The sequence below is a fragment of the Pogoniulus pusillus genome, chromosome 3, assembly GCF_015220805.1.
Source record: "Pogoniulus pusillus isolate bPogPus1 chromosome 3, bPogPus1.pri, whole genome shotgun sequence".
NCBI lineage: Eukaryota > Metazoa > Chordata > Aves > Piciformes > Lybiidae > Pogoniulus > Pogoniulus pusillus.
The window spans coordinates 11,489,208-11,505,564 of NC_087266.1; the positions used below are offsets into that span (position 1 = coordinate 11,489,208).

Below are 16,357 nucleotides of genomic sequence, written 5' to 3' on the forward strand. Positions count from 1 at the left end.
GTGGGGGTACCTGGTGTCCACTTTCAGTGGCACATCACTGGCTCACTGGTGGCTGCCCATGGCTTTTCAGCTCCATCTGGGAGGCCGTGGGTGGCTGTGCTCTCAGATGACGTCAGTCACAGAGCACACCACAATGCCTCCCTGTGCTCTGTGAGACTGGCCAGGAACCTGGCAGGGCTTGGAGTCAGCTCCTCTGGGGCATCCCAGAGACATGCTGCCTGCATGGGGCTGTCCGTCCCTACCCAAGGCATTGCCCTTTCCCACAGTCTCAGGGACATCCATCACCTGTGGGGCGCAGGGACATTGTCCAACATCCATCCAGTGTGGGCACGTGAGCATCTCTGTGACACAATCCCTGGTCTGCCACCACCCTTTGGCCTCTGGGTTTCGGTTCCTCCAGCCACAGGCTATGTTTCAGTGCAAGTGGGTGCAGAGGGAGCAGAGGATGTGCAGCTGGATGGCAGCAATGCAGGGATGCTGCAGCTTCCTTGGGGTCAACAGGCTGAAGAGGTGAAGGTGGGGTGCAGGGCAAGTCCAGGGTCCCCAGGGAGTGGAGTTCTCTGCTTACGTTGGATCCCTTTGTATGAGCACTCAGACCGCATTCTGGGTGCAGGTGTGGGGATCAACTTAAGGGCTGGGCTTGGTGAGGAGGGCACCGTCCTGCCCTGGTGCTTGTCTGCTCTGTGGGACCTCTCAGAAGTAAAGCAGGAACTCCTCAGCAGCCCTCGGCTTTGAGGAATGTTTTAAGTTGGATTTTTTTGTGTTGTTTTGTCTTGTTTCATGATGGTGCTGGTAACACAGTCACACTCCCTCGGGTTCAGAGCTGCACCAGTGCCTGGAGGTGACAGCCCCATGCCTGTAAATGGGTGGAAAGCTCTGCTTCCACTGAAAGCAAAGAAACAAGCACTTCATGTGTTTGCTGTATCTACTTGAAAAACAAAACAAAACCACACCACAACCAAAGTTAAAAACAAACAGACAAAAATCCTTTCTTTTTAAATTGTATTTTCCAGGGCAGGATGAAGCTCCATCAACCAAAGATGCCAGGAAGGAACGGTTGTGCTGTGACAGCCCTCGGTGGGGCACATGGTATCTCTAATGGCACTGGAAGTGGGCTTTTAGGGTTTATTATTTGTATTGCAGGGAGAGGCAAGGACAGGTTAGCTGAGTATTCAGCAGCTGGGGATAAAAAAACAGATCCAAACCACCCCAGGTCCATGGTTTGTGTGGTTTTGTCTAGTAGGAGGTGAGATAAGCATCTCTCCCAGGACAAACCCCTGTAGATGATTCCTCAGGACTATGCCACTCTTCCTCAGCAGCTAGACGGGGCAGATGGCACAACTGCATAGGTTTGGGGACAATTTATTTGCACAGCATGCTTGGCAATGCCCTGAGCCAGCACCCTTGGCACGTATTACCTCCCTCCTTTGCATTTCCTTCGTGGTTTTGTGGCTCTTACCTACTTCTGCTCTGGGGTTCAGTGAGGATGCCCTGTAAGAGGGTTCAGATCCTGCTGCATTCCACTGCCTGTGGCTTTCAAAAAGCAAACTTTTAACAGGAAGGTGACTAGCTCCGTGTCAGGAGTGAGCATCACAGGATCAGTTAGATTCGGAAGGGACTACAAGGATCATCTAGTTCCAACCTCCCTAACATGGGCAGGGACACCCTACCTTAGAGCAGGCTTCCCACAGCCTCATCCAGCCTGGCCTTAAACACCTCCAGGGATGGGGCCTCAACCACCTCCCTGGGCAACCCATTCCAGGCTCTCACCACTCTCATGCTCAACAACTTCCTCCTCACATCCAGACTGAATATCCCCACCTCCAGCTTTGCTCCATTCCCCCTAGTCCTGTCACTACCTGATATCCTGAAAAGTCCTTCCCCAGCTTTTTTGTAGGCCCCCTTCAGATACTGGAAGGCCACAATAAGGTCACTAAGATCATGATGTCCATTGCCCCATTACCTCTTGTCTACGTATAGATGAAATAATCTCTATATTAAATAATTAATAATTGAAAAAGCAGGGCAAGAGCATAGAATCAACCAACCAGGTTGGAAGAGACCTCCAAGATCATCCAGTCCAACTTAGCACCCAGCCCTATCCAGACATCTAGACCACGGCACCATGTGCCTCATCCAGGCTTTTCTTGAACACCTCCAGGGACAGTGACTCCACCACCTCCCTGGGCAGCCCATTCCAATGCCAATCACTCTGGAGAAGAGGAGGCTCAGGGGTGACCTTATTGCTGTCTACAACTACCTGAAGGGTGGTTGTGGCCAGGGGGAGGTTGCTTTCTTCTCTCAGGTGGCCAGCACCAGAACAAGAGGACACAGCCTCAGGCTGCGCCAGGGGAGATTTAGGCTGGAGGTGAGGAGAAAGTTCTTCACTGAGAGAGTCATTGGACACTGGAATGGGCTGCCCGGGGAGGTGGTGGAGTCGCCGTCCCTGGGGCTGTTCAAGGCAAGGTTGGACATGGCACTTGGTGCCATGGTCTAGCCTTGAGCTCTGTGGTAAAGGGTTGGACTTGATGATCTGTGAGGTCTCTTCCAACCCTGATGATACTGTGATACTCTCTCTGGGAAGAACTTCCTCCTAACATCCAGCCTATACTTCCCCTGGCACAACTTGAGACTGTGTCCCCTTGTTCTGTTGCTGGTTGCCTGGCAGATGAGACCAACCCCCACCTGGCTACAGCCTCCCTTCAGGTAGTTGTAGACAGCAATGAAGTCACCCCTTAGGTGGAGAAAAGGAGGCTCAACACCCCCAGCTCCCTCAGCCTCTCCTCATAGGGTTTGTGCTCCAGACCTCTCACCAGCTTCATCGCCCTTCTCTGGACTCACTCCAGCACCTCAACACCTCTCTTAAATTGAGTGGCCCAGAGGAGAGGAAAGACACCTCCAGAACCAGATCTCCTCCCTACCCCAAAGAAGCGTTCCCCAGCACAGGGCAAATGACGTTTCAAAGCATGGAGGCAGATTTTTATCCATTTTATTTACCCAATAAAATTCCTACTGATAACAACGAAAAGTAATTTCGGCCAAGTATAAATGCGATACAGTTTTAAACAAACCCCCATTGTTCCGTACCTATAAATAGAGTTCTCAAAACCTCATAAAAAGTGCAGATTTATGAATCGCTGTTAAAATGTTAATACATGATTTCCTTTGTTTAAAAATGCTTTTTATTTATTTATTTTGTCTCTTAACTCACCAGAAAAAAAAAAAAAAACAAAACAAACCAAAAACAAAACACCCAAACAAACACAAACAAAAACTCCCCCCCAAAACCGAAACACAAATTCCTTCTGCGTCTGTTCGGGTTAAATTCAAGTTGGGTAACTTAAAAACTAACAAAAGTCACACACAGATTAAAAAAGAAAATCTGTCCCACTAGGTCGTTCTGTCCTCTGCAAGAAAGAAAGGGGAAAAAAATCCAACAAAAAAAACCTCTCCACCCAGCAACAACAAGGAAAAAAAAGTGATAAAAGCTGCTGTGGGAACCCACAGTGAGCTCCTTGCAGCTGCCTCATCTTGCAGGCAAACCTCCTGTGAAAAGTATGGTGCCCGTGGCATACCTCTAGAGCTTCAAGCAGGTGGTGGCCTGAAAGGCAGGACAGGTGATGTGCTGCCTGCCCACAGGATGCTGTAGGGACCGTGGGACCCACAGTGCTACCACGCTTCTCCACTTCGTGGAGGTGGGAGGGAGCAGCAGGATCAGAGTTTTGTCCTTAGTTCTCCATCCTAAGACACTTGCACTGCTGCAGCAGGAGGAGGGAAGTAGCTGAGAGCTGCTGGGTTGGGGCTGGATACAACTTCCCCCCTTGTCCAGAGGATGAGAGGTGGATGATGCAATGAAAAGCCACTCCCCTGGGCGCAACAATGCCCTGCTCATGGGCAAGAGGGCTCAAGCCCCCAGGTGCCAATGCTGCTTCTCACCCTTAACATGCTGGGCTGTGCAGACAACAAATCAAGAGCTAAGTTTTGCACTCTAGAAATGCTTGGGAGCTTTTTTCAAGCTGCAGAAACAGCGTGACTGTATCTGCAGTCCAGCAGCTGGCCCATCCACCCCCCCCATGCTGGCGAGGCTCACGTTTCCTCTCCATGCACTGGTAAGCAGACCCAGCAGCAGGCTCATGGGTGCAGGGGGATAAAACACCCACCAGACCCCAGCCTTCCTGGTGTCTGGGTCCAAATATGGGCAAATGCAGAGTGGTTGTGCAACTGGCACCCTGCTTCTAGCAGAGAGGGTCTGGGCTCACCCATGGCTGAGAGCAGTCTGCCAGCACAACTCCCTGTATCTACAGTGGTATTTTATCTACAGCAGGGTCTGTTTAGCAAGAGCAGTTTAAAGTGGCTATGTTTATCAAGTTTGCTACTTTATGAATTAAAACAAACAAACAAAAAACAACCACCCCAAAAAAACCCCACAACAACAAAACAAAACAACCCCAAACCCCAACAACTATAAATACAAAGACTCTCACATACCAGACACTTGCAGCCTGCGTGACTCATAAACCGCATCAATATTCTGTTAAAAAGCTTATTCTACTTAAAACTATACATAGTACAAGAGACCAAAACGTGGCAGTCGTGTGAGGGCACACTGCCTGCCCCAGGGTGGCCCACAGTCAGGTGCTTTCCTCTAAAAACAAAACCAGGGAGTTACAGTAACACGGCACAGGACTGCAAAGCCCATCACAGCTTCTGCTTACACTGCATACAAAGTACCAAAGGGAACACATGAAAAAAAAAAAAACCCCAAACTAACCCCAACCCAACGAAACAAAACAAACCAAAAACCCTAAAAAGAACTGGTGTTAATACTGATGGATTAAAGAGTAACTATAAAGATCGAAACAAGACGTTCACAGCATGCTACATATATTGCTCACAAACTTTTCTTTCCTTAAGAAGGAAAGGAAACAAAACAAAACAAAAGAAGGGCTAATACAAAACAAGGAGTTGGCAGTCTTGATTTTCAGTTGTGTTGGATAGAAGGACAAAGCATTTACATTCATCTTGTGGCTTTCCAGCAAAAGGAGAAAAGGGTAAAAACCAAGAGATTTCAAGTTTACAAAACTCCTACTTTTTTTAAGCTACAGTTTATATCCAGTTCTGGTCACAGTCGTGAGAAGGTTTCTGTCAACGCTGCCTCACAGAGTCCAAGGGCTGTAGCCTGATTGTTGTATTTTTCCCCTTAAATGTGGTTGGAACTCCCACCACTCTGAGTGGGCTGCTCCTGCAGCCACCTGGGCATGTGGCAGTTGGGCTATAGGGAAGAGGCTTGGGTCTGGTGGCATGACATGAGTGTGTAGTGGGGAATGAGAAACAGTTTTGGACCATGCATGTTTGGACCTGTGGCTGTCACTGCCCCCAGATTCCTCAGCCAAAGACATAATGCTTGGTGATTCACCCATTCTGTCTGAAAACTCCCTTCAAAGGGCTAATGGGGGCACATTTTACTCAACATAACCAACAGGTTCTCTTCCCCTGCTCCATTTGTGGAGTAAAGAAAAGGTCTTAGACCCTATCCTACAGAAGCCCTCTGCACACCTCTGAAGGAGCTATCTCCCATTATCTCCCCTACACACAGGCATGCAAAAGAACCTCTCAGACACATTGGTAATGTCTCTTCAACAGACCAACGTGTCAGCTCCTCCTGTGCTGGCTGTGTCCCCTCAAGGGTGTCTGCAGTCTGTACCTTCTGATGCTGACAGCATGGATTGTTCCCCACAATTAACTGGCATTTTCAGTATCACCTCTAACTACTGTCAAGAATGTGAGCTTAATTCAGATTTCTATTTACCACAAGCCTTGATGATACTTAGTACCTGTAGGAACACTCAACCCTGCTTACATCTCCAAGCAGATGCATCATCTCAAGCATTTGGATGTATCCCATAGGTCAGTGAAAAACCCAAATCCACTTGTTCCAGAGTCTGGCTACAATCTACTCAGCTGCAAGGCATGAAAGAAGCTGCTGACCTAAGATGTGTGTCAGACTGCTTGGCACAAGAAGACCTCAAATCTCTCATTAGATGTCCCTCAAAGAAACCTGCACAGCTGAGCAGCTCAAGCATGGGGACTCATGCAAAAAAAAAAGCATTTCCTTAGAGGATCCACTGGATTATTACTGTAACTCCAGAGACATGCTACTGACAAATGCTACCTACAAGTGAGCAAGTACTGAGGGGCATCCTTTCAAACTAGATTTCAAATTTTCCTGTCCAGAAAGAACCTAACACAGCAATTAAGTGTTTCTGAACACGAGAAAGACCCTCTGAACTGAACAGCAAACAGTAATTTAGGAATCTGCCATTGTTTTACAAGGTTAAGGCTAGGAGGTTGTCCCTGCAACGTCGCTGGGGTTGTGAGCTGGAAAGATACAAAGCACATGATGCAGGGCGGTGGTGGTGGTCACAGGTTGGGAAATGACACTTTTTGTCCTTAGTGAACAGCAGGATGATTAAATTTCTGCAAGAGAGAGACATGATGTGTGTTGGGGGAGCAGCAGTATGACCTCATGCCAGGAAATGTGCTGTAAGGAATAAATTAACACTGATCAAGATGATGCTCCCAAAGCCTCATCAAACTCCTGCACTCTTTCCATCTCTCACACCTGTGACCTATGCAGTAGGTATCAAATAGTAAATTCATTTTCATTTGGAGATAAACCTTTTCCTTTACAATTCCTGAATGTGGAAAAGCTGGTGGAGGCATCTCTTCAGACAAGCACAGTGCTGAGGGACATTTAGAGAGAGTAACTCTGAAGTTCAGAAAGTGAAAGCCGACATTGTTAGCCAGCTCTTGGAATGATCGCTACAGGCAAACAAACTCCTACAGCTTTCTATTTGGGTTACTTCTGGGGAAGTTCATTTCCAATTAACCTGCTCCTCTCTGCCTCCATTTTGTGCAACATCATCCCTGTTTATGGAAGAAGAACCCAAACCTCTAAGGAAAGCAACTGAAAGAGCATTGCTAGAAATGAAAGAGATCTGGAGCATTTCTTTCTGGCCAAAATGGTTTAGTTGGGGCATGAGCCACTTGCTACTGCCAATAAACCTTTTCTGAAAGCAGAGGCTCCTCTTAAAGGGGAGTCCAAACTCTGGAACATGAGCCTGAAATGCATGCCTATGTTCATGGAAAACACACGTGCATGAGAAACATCAAGAACCTGCTCTGCAAGAGCAGCAGCTTACAGTTTAACTGCTTTGGGAAAGATTTCTCTAAGTCTGTATTAAGCCCTCAAAACAACCCATGCCATTACCCATCACCACTTACTGCAAATCACATGGTTCTGCTACACAGTATTCCTTTAATCTCTATGGAAACTGATCTCATCCTATTGAGTTTAGATGACTAAGTATCTCTAAAGATCTGACTCAAAAATACAAGTGGGCACCTTGCATGATTTTGCCAAGTGCCTAGATGCTTAAATCCCCACTGAAATTCAGGCAACTGGCTGCTTTTTCCAAATCCCATGAAAAATCTATCAGCATCACTACCAATGAAATAAAACCTTTGTAAAATCTGGTGCTTTGACCTTCTGCACTCAAGTAAGAGAGAAGTGGAATATTTCCTTTTTGTTCTGTTCTGAATTTATATCAACTTACATTTTTTTTACTGTTTACAGTCACTTGAAGCTATTTTAATAAAGAAGAGGAGCTGATTGTGGCAATCCTTTAACTCCTGAAGCTGAAAATAGGTACTTTGCATTGTAATGAAAGCTTTAGGCCAAAGAAATGCATTTTGGTTCAGTCTTGATGAAAATAAATGCATCTACAGCTCACCAAAATTCTCATAGGGTACCACGATGCCTGTAGCTACCTGCACAAACTGTACCCTGGTTCCTGTTCTTGCAGTGTTCAGCCCCAATCAGCACTTTCTTCACTTCTCTTCATTACCAAAAAACCAAAAAGGATCATTTTCAGCAAGAATGTCTTCTTTTACAAGATACATTTGGAAGTGATTCTGCAAGCTGTCCATGCTCAGAAGATCTGTTCACTACTTACAGCACTCCTTGTGCTGGCTGGTTAATTTGCTCCTACCAAGAATTGTCTCAGTAGACAGGAGACTGTACACTTGTTTTATGTTGGCCATGGCTGGTATTTTGTGGACTATCATTAATGCTGGTAACTACTAATTCCAATAAAGGAACAGAGAGAGAAAGAGAGAACACCTACACTTCCAACAATTATGGTACTTTTAAGAATGATACCAATGAACAAAGTGTGAAGATTCACATTCATGAGTGCTTTAAAAATGCAAAAAATCCCAAACACTTGCACATTAAAATTTGGCACAGTGTGAGCCTAAAGCGTGCATAAAGTCTGTGGTAGAGTTGTCTGACTTTAAACAGCTATTTTGAACAAATACATCCCAAAAATCATAACTTTTGAGTAGAAAAAAACAGCTATCAATTGTTACAATGTAAATGCAATACTTTGGAGGGGGGAAAAAAAAAAAAAGAAGAAGCCACCTGGAAAACATTTCCAGAAGGTTCAAGTTTGCATTTAAGATTCATAAAATAATAGAAATAGCAAACTAGTTGTACAATGACATTTCCTATGGTGGAATGTCTCACAGGCTGTATGTGACCTGATATGGCACCTTAAGAAAGAAAACAAAAGAAGAAGAAGTCATGGATTTACCACAAATTTTATGAAGCCATCCACCTATGGCTTCTATATTTATTTCAAATCTGCTCATGCACTTTGCTCAGAAGGCATGTGAGCTGGCAAGCATATTTCAAAAGGAAAGAAGTAAAGGCACTCGTGTTTGCAGATGTAAAACTCAACCTGCTCCTAAAAGCCTTTGCATTTCTGAAGGGAAACTAAGCTGTGGTATTAGTTACCCAAATCTAGTTTCACTCCCTTTCCAGAGCTCAGCTGTGCTTCTTGAGAACTACTTAACTTTCCAAAGCAAAGGAATTTTAAAGTAGCACTGTACAGTTCCCACCACTTGAAAAAAACAAGCCAAAGTATTGCATGAAAACTTCTCTCAGCAGAACTCTTTTATGCAGAAAGACCATTAAGTATGGCCACTACAGTCACAAACAGGGAGGAAAAAGGATGGTAACAATTTAGAAAGTTAATTTCAATTCACACAAACGAGCATCTCAATACCTCAGAGAAGTCTCTGCAGTCAGCTACCTAAGATAAATAAATCTGGTGTTTTTTACCCAATGCTCTCTCCAGGGGAGAGTCCGATGCTGTCTCTTGGGTAGTTTACTAAATAGCCAACGTGTTACTCAAAAAAACAAAAGTAAATAATTATGATTACTGACTTCTTCCTCAACAGGTTTTCACATGCAGAGTCTGCAGTCTGAAAGTGCAGAAAAGTGTACAATCATTTAGCTTTCCAATCTGGAACAGATAAAGCAAAAAACCCAACATGCGAACTCACAGCAAGGTATCAGGAAAAAAGGGGCCAAAAAAAGGAGAAAGCTAACTTTAGTAGTGTACTGCTCCATGGGTTCATCAATGAAAAGTACTAAAATATGAGTGATACCATTTTTAAACACTACTCTGCAATCACTAACGGGGGAAAAAAAAAATCCTAGATTAACTTCTACAATGCAGTGGAACATTAAAAACAGAACGATTCAGTTAGCTTTGAATGTAGGGAACAGAAGTAAAGGTCACCCTCCTCAAGAAACACAAAAAGTCCAAACCAACAGACAGAAGTTGAAGCAGTGACAACTTGCATCCTACTGGGTAAGTTTAAGCATCTCTTTAGGCACTTCACTGGTTCATTAAATGCAATACAAAATAAAGCTATTAAATATCAACATTTTGTGCTCTTGAAAAATCAGTCAGAAGCAACAGAAAAACAGCACAAAAGTGTGACATTTTTTGGCAGCTTATTTCTTCCCTTCCCCAATTACTACCGGTTGTCCGAGAATGCTTTGTTTTGGGGATGCTTTGGCATCTCAGTATCAGGTTGTCTTAAGCCATAAAAGCTAAAACAGAACTGCTAGGCCTTAGACAATAAAGAAATTTGGTTATAAAATTTCTTTATGGCTATGTAAGAAGGACACTTTAGCAGTGGCATGACAGGGAAAAAAAGCTTGCTTTCTTTTTAAATATTGCACTTTTCTTTTGTTCACTCACACTAATGCATAGAGACTTTTAAAACTTTGAGTATTAGGATTTCATGCTATGGAAAAGGCATGGGAAAGAAATCTCTGTACATCCAATATGAAAGAACGGATCCGCTAGCCTTCCTTTACTTTCCTTAGTTAAAACATTGAGAAAGAAGAGAGTGCAAAAAACCCCCACAACCCTGTTTTTGGTCAGCCTGTGTGTTGACTTTCTAGGTGCCAACTAAAGAAATTGCAACGTGTGATGAGCATGGATACCGTAAGGACAACTGAGGGTGACTGTTGGCAAAACAAGACTGTGCATGACTGAAACACAGCGAGGCTGAAATGGCAGATCGTGAAGCCTCTTCTCTTGGGAAGAAGGGGCATGACAAAGCAGATGAATTTCACACTTCAGTAGCATGCTGTAGGATTTATCATGATTAATTTCACATTAAAGTGTGCTCAAGGTTTGCATCCACACCTCACATCACCTTCAACTGCTGTAAGTAAGACAGTGACTGGCAAGCGGTCTCCAGGAGACACAGAAGAATCCAGTGGGCAACTCAATGCAATGCAGCCTGCGCGTCTCTGTCACGAGTCACGACGTGGTGGTATGCTCTCAGGACAGGCAGAACTCATCCTCTGCTGGACTCCACTAATCTGAAAAACGATTGCTTGGAAAAGAAGAAGTCTCTAAGCACTTCTCTCCGGTGCTTAAAGAACAAAGCGCTAGGATTGGATATAACAAAACCAGTTTCAGGACCCTGACCACTGCGCAGAAATCCAGTCGGAAACAATGCAGAGTAGTGCTCCTCAGTGTTACTTTTGTTATCATTAGTAATGTTAAGCATCAAGAAAATAAAACAACGTCATTGCACATTACAGCCGTCGAGAAGCACGGCCAAACTTTGACACTATAGAATTGAATAACCTGATGCTACATCACAAACAGCTTCTGGTGTGTATCTATTTCGAAAGGTCTTTACATACTCAGTGAAAGCTCCTTTACTCCTGCCCAGCGAATGCTTCAGGTTAAGTGACGAGTTATGGCACGAAGGGCATACAGAAGTTCAGCCTGCATACGAGCTTCCATTAGAAGCAGATTGACATGAACCTGTTGAAAATGAAATCAGCCATGTAGATCACCTCTGAATGCAACATCCCCTACTCTTTCAGGCTGAAAGTTCCAAGCTTTAGCAAAGCATTGCTGCAAGAAATAATGATGGGCTTTCTCCCTGCACCCTGCTGCAGGGCTCCAGTTACTCTTGCAGTATGGCCAAACTAGAAACTCTCCTAGGACTCCAAGGAACTAGACTCTACTGCTGTTTTAAGCAACTTTCCATCTGAGAAGTCCAAATAAGACCATGTTTGTATCATAATGCCATTAATTCATTATGAACTGTATTTTATTTTCTTTACTACCACCTGTCACTGCTGTATAGGACTAAAGAAGAAGGAACAGTTCACAAGCCAGATAAGCCAGCAGATGCATGAGCACTGAGGCCTTGTCAGGAAGCATTTAACCTGCCTAGCTGAAGCCAGATTGACATTTTTATTGATGAAAAACAGAATGAAGATGATATATTTTTAATATGCATAACATGCAATTGTGTTATCTATTGTATGTATTATAAATACTACGTATATTTATATACATGGGTTTAAAAATATATATGTATTTATATATACACACACATAAACATCTTTTTTGATCCCCAAACCCCAGGTATTGGCACAGCTGCCCACTTCTCCATTCCCAAGTTCATCTACTTTCCTACTGCAGTTGTCAGTTCAATGTTTAAGAGAAGCCATTTGAACAATAAGAAAGAAAAAGCATCTCCAGGGCACAAAGAAGTATTTCTGTAAAACTGCTATGCCACACTGACTGAATTGATCTCATTTGTTTTTCTCTGGCTAACAACTATCTGACAGGTACTGGCATTTCTAGGTGTTGCCATGTTTTGGATTCTAGACAGCATGGGGGTCTCTGTGAAGCCTGCTTGGCTGTGGAACACATACCTTCTCCGAGTGCTTGAACTGACGCCAGTAGCTGTCGTACATGCGCTTGGTAGTTCTCTCTGGGTAGCAGGTCACTGTCTTTATGTAAACCTTCAGGCTGCGTTCAAGTAACTGATTAACTTCTCCATAATCATAGTCATCATACCTAAGTAAAACAGGCAAGCACTCTGTTGCATGTAAGTGTTTAAAAGAATGACCTTTTCCAGCATGATGTTCTCAAGTTTGGGCATTGGAGCTGTTACTATACACACTAGAAACCCACCTGCTGATCTGAAAGGCTTAGTACTGGGATGTGCTGCTTTGTGAGCAGAGGATAAAGGCTGGCTTCAGAGAAGACAGCTCTGTAACACTGGCATCCTGATTCATCATCATTTTCACCTACTGGAATCAAAAGTTATCTAGATATGCCAGCAAAACTATTCTAACTTCCAGATTTGGGTAACAAAAGCAGATTTAGACTGGATGTTAGGAACAAGTTCCTTACTGTGAGGGTGGTGGAACACTTGAACACATTGCCAAACGACTTGGTTTGTGCCCCACCACTGGAGATATTCAGAATGAGGCTTGACAGGGCTCTGGGTAGCCTAATCTACTTGAGAATTCCCCTGCTTACTGCAGAAGGGGTTGGACTTAGATGACATTCAGAGGTCCCTTCCAACCCAAATCATTCTGTGATTCTATGATCTCCAGAGTCTAAAATCATACCTCTCACGTGGTACATTTTTTACTCTGTTTACACAGTTTAAAATGCACTCCCAAGCCAAGGGATTTTCATCCATACCTGATTCCATACATACAGTGGACATAGTTAAATAAAGCTCTTCTTAATGTAGTCGTATCCACATCTTCATGCGTTGCCATAGTGTTGTAGGTGAGGTTATACACCATCCGAAACTTCTCATCAAGGAGATGCCCAATATCAGAATAAAGCCTGTTTACAAGGGAAAACCCATGATTTTCCCAAGTATAGTCCTGCAGGAAGAGAAGGAAATATATAAATGTATAAACCAAGTGAAGCTCCTATATGATCCTCTCTGTAGTTCAATAGTTTTCTGTTGTCTGCTATTTATGACTTTATTCACTTCAAAAACTCTGCATTTTGAATCCATCCCTATCACCCACTTCACTCCCCCAGGCTTTCTTGCAGTAGCATATCAAAGCACCTCACCTCCAGCTGGGTATCATTAGCCTACAGGAGAAAAATATCCCAATCTTTTTCTGAAGTGCTGAGGCAATTCCCCACTGCCTGTTGCGCCACACTGACCAGTGTGATTCTATGTGGGATGGGCCTCTAAGTTTAAAATGTTCTTCCTGTTGGAGGTTTTGATCCTTAGCTCTAGGCAAAGATGGAGCATTTACTTCCAGTCAGGATAAAGTGCTGAACCTGTCCTTGAACAAGATGATAAAATCCAGGCTGCTTTGTTCTTAGGCAAGCACCTGGATTGCAAGGATAAAAGTTTGCCTGATCTTATCAGGAATGGGAAACCTTTGCAAAGTATGGCATGGCATTAACAGTGGAGAATGACCCTGCTTCAGAGCAGTATACAACCACTCTCCATGCTGCAGTTACATACAGCATGCTAATTTGCCTGTGTCCGTGGCAAGAGTTTAATTGCTGTCACTGATGCCATCTTTACAACTGAGGGCATCATCTCCACATTCTTCCCGAGCTTGGCTGTTTTCAAATGGCACTGCTGGACAAAAGTCTTTGCCCAAGCAGTTTACATCTACTGAGCGATCTTCTAATTAGGACAGTGGGAAAGACTATGTAGGACAGCATTTAGCTGCCTAACAGAGGCATTTGGTGACATCTAAGATGCACCACAATATCACATTTGGCCTCCAGCTGCCAATTCACAAAACTGTAAGGCTTGTGACAAATACACACCAGATGTGTAAAGGTGTCCAGGAACACCTAAGAGCATCACAGAAGCCTCTGAAAGCCAGAAGCACTAGGAGGAGGAAAGCTTTGGTTACTAAGAGCAGTTAAGCAAAAATAACAATGAGAAAGAAGGGGGGGGTTATTTAAAGATACTCTTCTGTGTATGGAGTGTCTTTTTCAATTACTACATTTAAATCCACAGAGACAAATGCCATCTTGTTTTATTAGAGTAAGGACTGGATTTACTGTGGGGCTTTGGGATGCTACTGCAATTTAAACAGAATTAATAACAGAGCATTTGGGAGGCTGTGGGTGTATACATCTAACTGCTTAAGAGTAGGATACATTAATGAAGTTAAATTATCAAGGTTATTTCTTTGAATGTAGGCCAGAAGCTGGCCTGTTTATTTAGTAACAGAGATGTTTTAGTTCCAATTTCAACTTCTGTAGAGCTTTTTTCCATGGGAGCCTGCTGCTCCTAAAGTAGTTAAGCAGAATGTTTGATTTATAGGCACTGACTCTGCCTTATTCTTTTTGGCAATATCTACCTACTGTAGGCTCATATAATGACCACAGAGTAAATTATCCAGAGACTGCTGTACAGCTAAATACATTTCCTGAGAGTGATCATGGATTCTTTATTTTACAGTCTTAGATACTTTATCTTCCGACCACGAAGTTTTCCTCCACCCACTGTTTTGGCTTTATTTTCAGTGGAAGTTCTGTGACTTGGTTTTAAGATTCCTTGTAATGCTTACAATTTATTACTAGATTGCAGATTAACCTACTCCATAAACTGGAACAGAACCACCTACAATGTCCTTGTTGCATATATTATGGATAAGTTCATAAGCCTGGTCACAAACAAGATATCAATATGTAAGATAACACACAGGTAAAACTTATATGCTGTCCTTTTAGAAGCACTAAAAAAAGATTATTTAAATACAGCCAAAATCATCACTAACCATATTTAAGAACTTCTTTTCTGACATTCAAAGCCCAGTGATTTAGTGAGAATGTAGGAATAACAGTCACCAAATCACTCTCACAGACATATATCAGACTTGATGACCTTAAGGAGTCTTTTCCAACCAATATGAATTTATGTCTCTATATGTATCTAAGTACTGATAAGACTTGAATGGAAAATAATTGACAAAATGACAGAAATAAAGAGGTCTTCCAGTGAATTTTTACCAGAGGGCAGGAAAGAAATTCTTTCTTTTGTACTTTTCACTTTCTAGTGGTTTAGAGCTAACATTCTGGCTGAGCTCTAAATTGTAAACAAGAAAGAGGAACTTCCTGGATATTCTTGAATAGAAAGTAAATAAAGCAGGAGATTGGATATAAAAGAAAAATAATGGTAAGTCTCTATCATCTCATTTGTTTGCTGGTTCAGTATAAAGTGTGTTGCACAAACTGTCCTGCCTCCTCCTCTTCTTTACTCTGTGCTGGCTGATCTTGCATGGCTACACTAACCTTGGTTGAGTAAATACCAGTGGGACCTGGTTTTCTCTCTTTGGTGGGGGAAGAAGGTGGCTGTTAGCCCCTTCTGGGTTTTGTCCAGGGAGAGGTATCTCTCTGCTATTTCTGAACTGTAAATAGATGTAAATGTATTTTGTACATATGCACTGTATTACAGGCTTTTATATTTTTTGTTTGTTTTGCTGTAAATACAGCTTTATCTTACTTCCAAACCTTCTGAGCCAGCCTGGTGATTTTATTTGGGGGTGTAATTTTAACCCTTCCACACAATTCTTCTAGATTTAGTGATATGCTTTACAGTTTTCAAACATTAATTCTGGTAATAACTGGAATAAGACTGAAAGCTAAGTATTCCCTTGCCTGAGATTTACAAATAGTAGAAGATTCATCTCAGGTAGAAGCTTCTGAGTTATTTGATGGACAAGAAAAGAAGCATGCAAAAACATGTCCCATTACAAGTGCTTCATGGAGCAAAACTGGAGATGGGTAGGCTCAGACTGGACGTGAGGAGGAAGTTGTTGAGCGTGAGAGTGGTGAGAACCTGGAATGGGTTGCCCAGTTTGGTGGTTGAGGCCCCATCCCTGGAGGGGTTTAAGGCCAGGCTCTGGCCAGCCTGACCTAAGGAGGGGTGTCCCTGCCCCTGGCAGGGGAGTTGGAACTAGATGATCCTTGTGGTCCCTTCCAACCCTGACTGATTCTATGACTCTGTTAGTGATGGATTACTTGATTCATTCTCAGCCTTTTTTGTGGGGGCTTCTTTGGTGGCAGACAGCAGTTTTATCAGCACTCAGGGTTCAGCTGGGATAAGTGTTCTGACTTGATCAAAATCTGGGCAGCAAATCTTCTCAGGAGAGGTGTTCCATCAGTTCTGTGGCGAGTTA

General features: G+C 43.4%; 1 protein-coding gene across 3 annotated transcripts in view; it reads right to left on the reverse strand.

The window, feature by feature from the left end:
• Window positions 1-2,972: 2,972 nt before the first annotated feature.
• The window catches only part of SESN3 (sestrin 3), a 50,999-nt gene continuing 37,614 nt past the window's right edge, over window positions 2,973-16,357 (reverse strand). For 2 of the 3 annotated variants that reach the window (XM_064170226.1, XM_064170213.1), the window contains exons 8-10: window positions 12,888-13,078; window positions 12,107-12,251; window positions 2,973-11,201 (exon numbers count right to left, since the gene is read on the reverse strand). In XM_064170226.1, coding sequence (XP_064026296.1) covers window positions 11,115-11,201; window positions 12,107-12,251; window positions 12,888-13,078 — 423 coding nt within the window. In that variant the 3' untranslated portion in view covers window positions 2,973-11,114. The remainder of the gene's footprint in view (window positions 11,202-12,106; window positions 12,252-12,887; window positions 13,079-16,357) is intronic. The other variant, XM_064170219.1, reaches the window with a different exon arrangement.